Source organism: Tiliqua scincoides, chromosome 2, assembly GCF_035046505.1.
Source record: "Tiliqua scincoides isolate rTilSci1 chromosome 2, rTilSci1.hap2, whole genome shotgun sequence".
Lineage (NCBI taxonomy): Eukaryota > Metazoa > Chordata > Lepidosauria > Squamata > Scincidae > Tiliqua > Tiliqua scincoides.
Genome location: NC_089822.1, coordinates 203,078,689 through 203,087,777, shown reverse-complemented (window position 1 = coordinate 203,087,777; position 9,089 = coordinate 203,078,689). Strand labels below are relative to the sequence as shown.

At 47.8% G+C, this 9,089-nt stretch overlaps 1 protein-coding gene across 1 annotated transcript; it reads left to right on the top strand.

The window, feature by feature from the left end:
- The first annotated feature begins 7,314 nt into the window (after nt 1-7,314).
- Nucleotides 7,315-8,514, top strand: LOC136638923 (actin, cytoplasmic-like). The gene has a single exon (XM_066612951.1). The coding sequence runs from the start codon at nt 7,315-7,317 to the stop codon at nt 8,512-8,514; it is 1,200 nt and encodes a 399-aa protein (XP_066469048.1).
- Nucleotides 8,515-9,089: the final 575 nt, after the last annotated feature.

Below are 9,089 nucleotides of genomic sequence, written 5' to 3'. Positions count from 1 at the left end.
CCGGATCCAGGCCCAACACAGTAAGATTGCATTGGCCGAGCTCAGCCGATGCAGGGGTCTGGAGGGCATGGGGATGTCAGGGAGGAGGCGTTCTGGGGCAAGGGAGGGCGGGTGGCGGGCATTCCCGGGTTGGGTGAAGGGGAGCAGGAGGCAGGGCCAAGACCTGGCAGTTATGCTGGATCCTAGGCCCATTCCCTGGGCAGTGTGGAGTGGCTCCAGGCTGCTCCACACTGTTCGAGTAGACCTAGGGCTGCTATGGCTCTCCCTGGGGTAAGGGGAGAAGTTTCCCCCTGCCTCAGGCTGCACCACAGTCAGTCCCAAACTTGTGCTGGATGCAGCGCAGGACTGCTGGCCTGCCTGCTCCAGCACAAGTTAGGATCGGGCTGTCAACGTCAATGATAGCTCCATAGTGCATTAAAACAGCCTACCATTGACCCATAATGGGTGACTTGGGAGTCAGTCACCATGCTTCTGGGAAGAGAGTGGAACGAATCACAGAAACTTTGCTGGCAGACCACGTATCATACAATGTACAGCTCTTGATAATATCCAGTAGAGGGCACTAACCACACTGGCAGTTTTGATTAGTGGGCCTAGTAGGCTCTGACCTTGGAGACCTAGGCTTGTGGCAGTGACCTCAGCTGCTGCAGTTGCCAGTGTGCTTCCCACCAGGTCTGCTTCCATGTGAGTAGTTTCAGCCACCCAGGGTAGCTCTGCCAAGACATCTCAGACTTGGACTCTGATTCCAGACAAGAATGGACACTGATTGCCGCCAGCAGGCTAGTGGACTAGATACATCAGAACCCTCTGAGGCACATTGAGGCCTCAGAGTGGAATTGTCATTGTCTTTAGTGTTGTTCAAACATCAAGCAAATTGTGCTCAAGGCTTTACACCTGGTTCCCTGACTCTAAATGACACAGAGGAAACAGTAGTATTCAGCTGACCTGGTTTGCATTGTATTAGCCCAAATTTCACCCAACTTGTTGCTTTGTCTCTTGGCCAGTCTGGTACCTCCAAATTAGCTATTTATATAGAAGAACAAAGTGTGGCTTCAGCAGCTGAAGAGGACACTCAATTTTCCCACCATCACTGGAGCCCTTTGGGGAGAAACAGGTGTGGATCTACCTGCTTACATTTTTTTTTTCTTGCTTTCAGCTCATCAACACAGCTCATCCACAGAAAAGTAAGCGTTCAGAAAGAGATGCACCAAATTCGGAACCTGCTGTACTACTAAGAAAGGAAAACTGGTTACATTTGGATGGATATTAGTCAATGTCCTGAAAGGTGGAGGAGCTGAAAGGAGCTCTGTCCTTTGTTTCAGTGGAAAAGTCTGGTTCATGTAAACATTTCCTATAAGAGTGTACACAGTGTCAAAAAAAACCACCATGTACATATGTGTAAACCGTCATATGTAAAAATTACACATATGTATTGCCATTTATAAAGCTTTGGAAGTCCAATATATAGTCATGATTTCCCATACCCCAGGTAATAGGTCTTTTTATTTTCTTGTTCAGTGGACAAGGAAAATTCCAGGAAAGGCTTGACTTCCACTTGAGTCCATATAAGGGCTGGCCCATCCATGAGGCCAACTGAAGCTGTTGTCTCAGTTAGCAGATTGGTGAGGAGCACCCACCTCTGTATCTGCCTACTTGTCTCCATTGCTCCTCCTTCTCCTTCTCCTCCCTGAATTGGAAAAGGACGAGAGGGACAGAGAAGAAGAGGAAATGCGGAGGGGAGGAAAGTGCTGAACTGAAACATTGGAGAGGAGCAGAGGCTGGCACATCATTGGTTAAGGGGGGTAGCATTTGGCAGGCCACCTCAGGCGTCCAAAAGTTTTGGGCTGGCCTTGGTTCACATAGACTAGGCCACACAACCAAACTGACATGTTGATCCATGCAGAGTATGGCATAGTCACAAAGTGACTATTTATTTATGGTATAGTCACAAAGAGGGCTGCCCAGTTAGATATGATTTGGCTTCCATGTGATTGTGGCAATGGAACGTCAAGTGAATGAGGAGGAGCTGTTTGCCCATCACACAACAGGCCAGTAATAATCTGAACTGGGAGTTTTAACATGGGAGAACATTCAGAAATGGTGCCCTCCAGACTGGTATAGTCTGCTCTACCACCTCAGAAGCCTACCTTCAGCCCCATTGGTTGATTATGCCTCAACCACCAGTTTGATGCTAACAAGCTGGACCTGCACATAATCACCACACACCCAACTCATGTGAGCTGTTTTGCTGTGCAAACAAACTGCACAGTTTTTAAAAACACCACATGTGAGTCTTGGATTACCTCAGAGAAAGGTGTGCTCCATGATGAGTGTATGAACACTTCCGTGTGCTTCCTATGAGCAGACTTTTTTTCCTATGAATTCACTTTATTCTCATTTGCCTTAGACAAGTGTGACTGAACTGTGACTTCCTGGCTCGAGGCGGGTGATGGAGAGGAGAAAAGAGAAAACTTCAGAGCCACATGCATGAACAGAAATGACATTTTAAGCTTACACATGTCGGGAGTGCTAGCACACTCAGCCAACCAGAAAACAAGAGACAAACGCCTTGACATATCACTGCTGAGAACACATTTCACACACAAGCAGGCAAGGTCTTCAAGATTCAGCAAATTGCTATTCCTTGCCTAAATGAGAACAGGGGACATGCCAGGAAAAAATGTCACTGGGCATCAGAGGCACTAGGGGCAGAGATACACCAAGGAAGGGGTGTGTGGAACCTATTTTTAAAGTCTTGGTTCTGTATATCAGCAGCACAAGCAGTACACTGTTAAGCCTAGGCCCTCCGTTGATTAAGATGCTGAACATTTCTTAGTACTGGAACGGTGAGATTTGCCATCTCTTATTTTAAAGGAAGCCCTAATTTCAGAATCTCATAGCTCCACAGCAGGATGGAACTGAAACGGATACACACATAATACTTTTAATGGGCCAGCATAATCTGGCAGCCTTTCCCTAGGGAGAATGAATGCACATAGAAAATGCTGTGCCCACATGGGGGGAAAAAATCATGTAAATATTGTGGGGAAGCTCAGTGAACAAGGGCCTACAGAATCCTAGCAAGCTGCTCATGGAATTTTACAGAAACATCAAAATTGGATTCTCTCCCCCCCCCCCCCCACTGTAAAAATTGCCATGGTATTCCGCTTCTCTCGAGAGGGAAAGTTGTGTTGAAATCACCTTGTTGTTTCTGTAACCCAGCTAATGTTATGTCAGGTTTCAAAATTCATTCTGGGACGCCTCCATTGGGTCACAGTCAGGGTCACAAGTCTGCTGCACACATGCCAAAGCAGCAAACTCAGTTTGCCACTGAATGAGTTTTTGACAGAGCGAGCCACGGTTATAATTATATTTTAAGGTATACATGTAAGACATCTGAAGTGTAGATTTTTAGAAAATGTTATGTGTGAGGAGACCCACAGAATTATAATGCTGGACAGTCACCTGGCTGCAGTGGCGTCGCTAGGGGGTGCAGGTGGTGCGGACCGCACCAGGTGACGCGCACGGGGGGTGACGCGCACTGGGGGGGTGACATGCTAAAATTGTGGCGGTTAGGAGTAATACCATCATGTTATATACCATTGGATGCAGAATTTCTAGCAGAATGCAATGCTAAAAACCAGAGTGAAATATCTCCTTTCTATCAAAAGTTATGGCCAAAAAACCGGAGAACAAAAAATGCATGGAGGCCTATGGAAAGTGAAAGTGAGCCATATCGCACATTTACTTGCACATAGGCGAACATGCCTTAGTCCATCGGAAAGGGCAGGTTGAGAGGAATCCAACGGCACCAGAATGGTCCTGATCCAATGAATGCAGCCCCCAAAAATACCTCAGAAGGAAGTGCCTCCAAGCAGACAAATGTATTGAACCCTATGAAAGCGAAACGAAGCCTCACGGTCGCGTTTACGCGCAAGTAAGCAACCATGCCTTGGCTGGTGTGGAAGATCAGGTGAAGGAGAGTGCAAGGCTACCAGAATGGTCCTGATCCTATGCACCGGGAGCTAAACAAGTGCTCCAGAAGGCAGCCTCCCCTCCCCCACTAAAAAGGATCAAAACAGAGGCTTCAGCTGATAAGGTGAACTAGTGATGCCACTGTCTGGCTGAACTCCATGCCCAAAATGCAGGCCCACTCATTGCCCACCTCTCCTGTCACACACATTAACCTACGTAATCCAGACCACAGTGTGCCATAAGCAGAGAGCGGGTGCACTGCAGATACAGGGCCAACACTATTTAAATGATTTTGTAAGGTTCACTGTATTTAACACCCGATGCCGTAGATCCTTTAAGAAACAGAAAGCAGTGTATGATAACCACTGGGTCTCACTGAGGATGTTTCTATACCATGAAATGACTTTTAAAGTCAGTTATTATTCCATTATCCTGACTTTGCAATATCTCAGCTTCGTGATGATGCAACGTCCTCCACTGAAGCTATAGTGGATGTTTGGAGCATCAAAAGATGGGAGGACTGAAAGCCATTGTATGATTGGTATCATTTGCTACCATAACATGTAGCAATTGTGTCCCTGATCCCTTTCATTATTACCCAGCAATGAGAAAATGCCTGACTGGGGGCCTGCAGATGACACCTTACATTGGATGCTCCCATCTATGATAATTGCTCCTTGGGCTTACGTCTGGATTCCCTGTGACTACAAATTACCATACTGCAAACCTAGCACAGTGAGTTCAGCTTCTTGGCACAGAAAGCACCCTTCTTGCCCCCAGCTCTGCAAGCATTGTGAATGGGCTGCCTGCTTTGCTATAGGCCTCCCAGGCTCCCCCTCAGGTACGGGAATTAGCTGCACTAATGACAAAGCTGGTTGAATGCAGGGAACAGCACTGCTTCTCTGTCCATCAGAGGGAATTAAGGCAGATGCAAGCAAATTAGCCATGCAGATACGTTTAAGCCACTGTGGCCAAAGGAGAAAGAACTTGTTTAGCTAGAGAGAGCCAATAGTGCTGCCATTAATCAGAGGCTCCTGTCATTCAGAACCCTACCTGTATCTTAAGGACCTGAGCAAGGAGACTACAGTATACTCTTGGGACGATCATGCAATACTATCCTGAGAGAATATTCTGTCCTAGGCTATCCCAGATCAAAGACCCAAGACTGTTCCTCCCAATACAGCCACACCATGGGTTGAAAAACCAAATGAACACCTGAAATTGCACCATGGCTACATACATACATTGTTCCCGTTTCCAAAATCTTCCCATGATCACTACTGCCAGAGGCCCAGCTTCCCAAAGAAGATCTGACCTGGCAGTAAAAACCACTGGATGCAGGGTGTAGAGACATATCCTGAATCTTGACATTTCACTAGAGATTCCAACTCCAAACCACATGTGTTTCTCTACAGAGTTCATACCCTAATGGAACAATATGACTCACTTCTTCAGGGCTATAAATAGAAAATTGTTGTTAGCCCAGACCCTTGAGATTCAGCCCCACGTAATACTCAGTCCCCCACTAGGCTCATCAACAAGAATTGTGCCTGCCTCACAACACTCAGTTATGTCACACAGAATGAATTGGTGGCAGCTGCACACATCTAATCTTAACTTGTCTCAGCCCAGTCCCGCCCTCAGAGGCCCCTTAGACTTACACCAGGCAAAGAGCTAGCCTAGGTCTGAGGAGACCCACTAAGAATCAGGCAGCCTAAAGAGATTTATTTGCTTACCTCTCCCAGGCTGCCAGGTCCTGCCAGTAACTGCAGCAGTGGCAGAGCAGTAGCATAGCTAAGAAGGGGCAGCAGGTACATTGCCGCAGATGCCATGCTTGAAGGGGCGCCAACCTGCACCCCCAATGTGATGACAGATCTGGAGGCAGAGCTCTTTTTACCTGGTTCTGGCAGTGTGATTTAACCATCATCTCTGCATAGCTCTGCCCCCCAGAAACGAAGCAGCCAGGAAGGGTCATTCTGGCAACTGCTCTGTTTGGGTCCAATGGGCAGGGTCATTGGTTCTTTGACCTACCTGTGGTGCATGCCTGCACTCTCTCTCTCACTCCCATTTTTGCCCCCTTCTCCAGCTGCAGCTCGGCATTCCTGCTGCTCTTGCTACGGTTTGTGCATGCCTCGCCATGCCTAATATCATGCTCTTCGGTGGCAGCTTGCACCAAGATCTGTCCCAGCACATGGCTGATTGGTTGGGGCTGGATCTGGGGAAAGTGGTGATGAAGAAGTTCAGCAACCAGGAAACCAGGTAAGGAAGGGACAGAGAAGGAAGAAAACAGACAGGCTGCTGCTGAGGTGCCCTGCTGCAGCTCCATTCTTGCCTTACTCATGAAGAAAGCTCAGAATGGCACACAACCCGGAAGTAATTGACAGTGACATCATCATGTCACCACAGTTACTTCCAGGGCAGGCACTTCTGGGGAACTGATGTGGCAAGTCACGCCCTGGGTGCCAAAGGGGTCAGCTATGCTACTTCAGCAGAGTGGTCCTCTTTTGCTTAGGGCGCAATCCTAACCCCTTATGCCACTGCTTTCCAGCACTGGCATAGCAGTGCCACTGGGACGTGTGCTGCATCCTGCAGTTGGGTGTGACTCACAGAGGCCTCCTCAAAGTAAGGGAATGTTTGTTCCCTTACCTCAGAGCTGCATTGCCCTTATGTCAGTGCTGGAAAGCATTGACATAAGGGGTTAGGATTGTGCCCTTAGTTTCACAAGTGATCAGAACAGGGTTGCTCTGCTTTGCCTACTTCTCCTCCTTGCCCTCCCAGGAAGATGGCCAGGCAGACAAGGAGGAGAAGGAGTCACAGTTGCTCTCCCCTCCCGCAGCCCTGTTTGAAACAAACAGGATGAGTGGAGCATGTCCATTCTATTTGTTTCATGCAAGGTCAGTCTAAGTAAGAGGGAGGAGGCAGTGCCAGAGCTGCAGGTAAGAAGGAGGCATGAGGGGACTCCCGATCACCTGGACAAGCTCCTCAGTCAATTTGTGTCATTTTCTTCACTTATACAGAAAGGCAAAAAATTGCCCTGTTCTGTCCCTCAGGCTTTAGAAAGATGAGAAGGGAATATCATCCAATATTACAGAATGTCCAGACAGTGTTGTGATCATGGAGACCATGAAAGTAATTCAGGTCTGTCTTTTCCCTCCACTGTTATGATGTCATTCTGCTCTAGCTATGTCACAGGAAATCACCATGGCAACATGGTACCTATTTTATACACTGCCATGAAAATTCCTTCTTTCAACTGGAGGCTCCTGGACTAGAGTCTGGTTTTTGTTTTTTTCATAGTGTGAGGGCTAGGTTTAATAGTCTCTTAAAGGTCTTGTTGCAATGAATTACCATAAGAAGCCCCCAAGTCCTGGTCCTGCAGGCCACAGACCTGGTTCAAGGAGCTCTCCCAAAGCCTCCAAATCAACTGTAGGGGAGAAATACAAGGACTATGCTGCCATTGTAATAGACACAGGCACTGGCTACACCAAGAGTGGCCTTGCTGGAGATGAGAAGCCAAGATCTGTTGTGCCAAGTATAGTGGGGGTGCCCAGGTATAGGACAAAGGAAAGTCCTTTGTACTACATTGGAAAGAACATTCCACAACGGCGTTCAGAGGTGAGCAAACATGTGGTGATGACCCATGGCGTGGTGACAGATTGGGATGCCCTGGAGATGCTGTGGCATCATGTCTTCTACACAGAGCTCAGCGTGTGCCCCGAAGAGCTGGCGGTGCTGGTCACAGATGCCCCCATGTCCCCAACCACTAACCGGGAGAAAATGGCTGAACTGCTCTTTGAGAACTTTGAAGTACCAGCCATGTTTGTGGCCCCCCAGTCCCTTCTGTCAGTGTATTCCTATGGACGCACAGGTGGGCTGGTGATTGGCTCTGGCTATGGGACTTCCTACACCGCTCCTGTTCATAATGGATACATCTTAGCTGATGCCACTTATCGACTGGACGTAGCAGGCAAAGCGCTGACAGATTACCTTGCCAAGCTGATGGGAGAAAGTGGGAATCCTTTTCAAAGGGAGGAAATGGAGGTCGTGTGTCAGATCAAGGAAAGGTGCTGTTATATCCCTGAGGATTATGAGTCGGAACTGAATGCTGATGAAAAGAAATACCTCATGGATTACACCCTTCCTGACAGGCAAGTCATCTCCATTGGCAGTGAACGCTTTCGCTGCCCAGAGATTCTCTTCAACCCCACCATGCTGGGCTTCCCAGAGGTGGGGCTTCACGTCCAAGCCATGAACAGTATCAAAAAATGCAAACCAGTACAACAAGCAGAGCTGCTTTCTAATGTGCTGCTAGCTGGCGGGACTACCATGCTCCGTGGTTTCTCTGAAAGAATTAAGAAGGAGCTGCACAGGATGGAGCCAGCAAGCAAAGTGGGCATCTTGGCTTCCCCCAACCGCATCTCCTCAGCCTGGTTGGGGGGCTCCATTGTCGCCTCACTCAACTCTTTCCAGAATGTATGGATCAGTCGGCACGCCTATGATGAGAAGGGACCTTTCGTTGTCCACCGACACTGCTTCTGAACTAGGTGGCCAGCCAGGCTGATGGAGTATGTTGGGGAGAGTAAAGGGCATCATGGAGGAATCTCCTGTATAGCATGCTATTTTTGAGTGTACCAGTTCTGAATCAGTTCCATCATCACCTCTGGGGAAGAGCAAGGAGGATCGCTAGGAATTTGACAAAAATCCATTTACATGTAGAAAACATCTAACAGGGTCACAGGTATTTTTAAAATGTGATGATTACAGTTAAGTTTTATCTTTTTAACTGTAGAAAAAGGGTGACGTATTCACATGCACAACACAAAGATGGCTACATGTACAGTGCATACGCACATACGTGTACACTCACCACTCATGACTTTCTCATAGACAGTTCCTGTTGTGTAGAGTGAACACTCCATCACCACCCCAACTGACAATTCTCAGTACATTTTCACCCTAAAGTTTAGTTTTTCACTCATGTTATCAGATTGTTTCTCTTCCCCATCTTTCCCTCACCGTCTGTGGCACACTAGAACAGTTCAGTACATAAGGCTGATGCCACTCTGCCCCTGTACAGCAACAACACAGGTACTGGGAGCAGAGCTGCTGGGTGG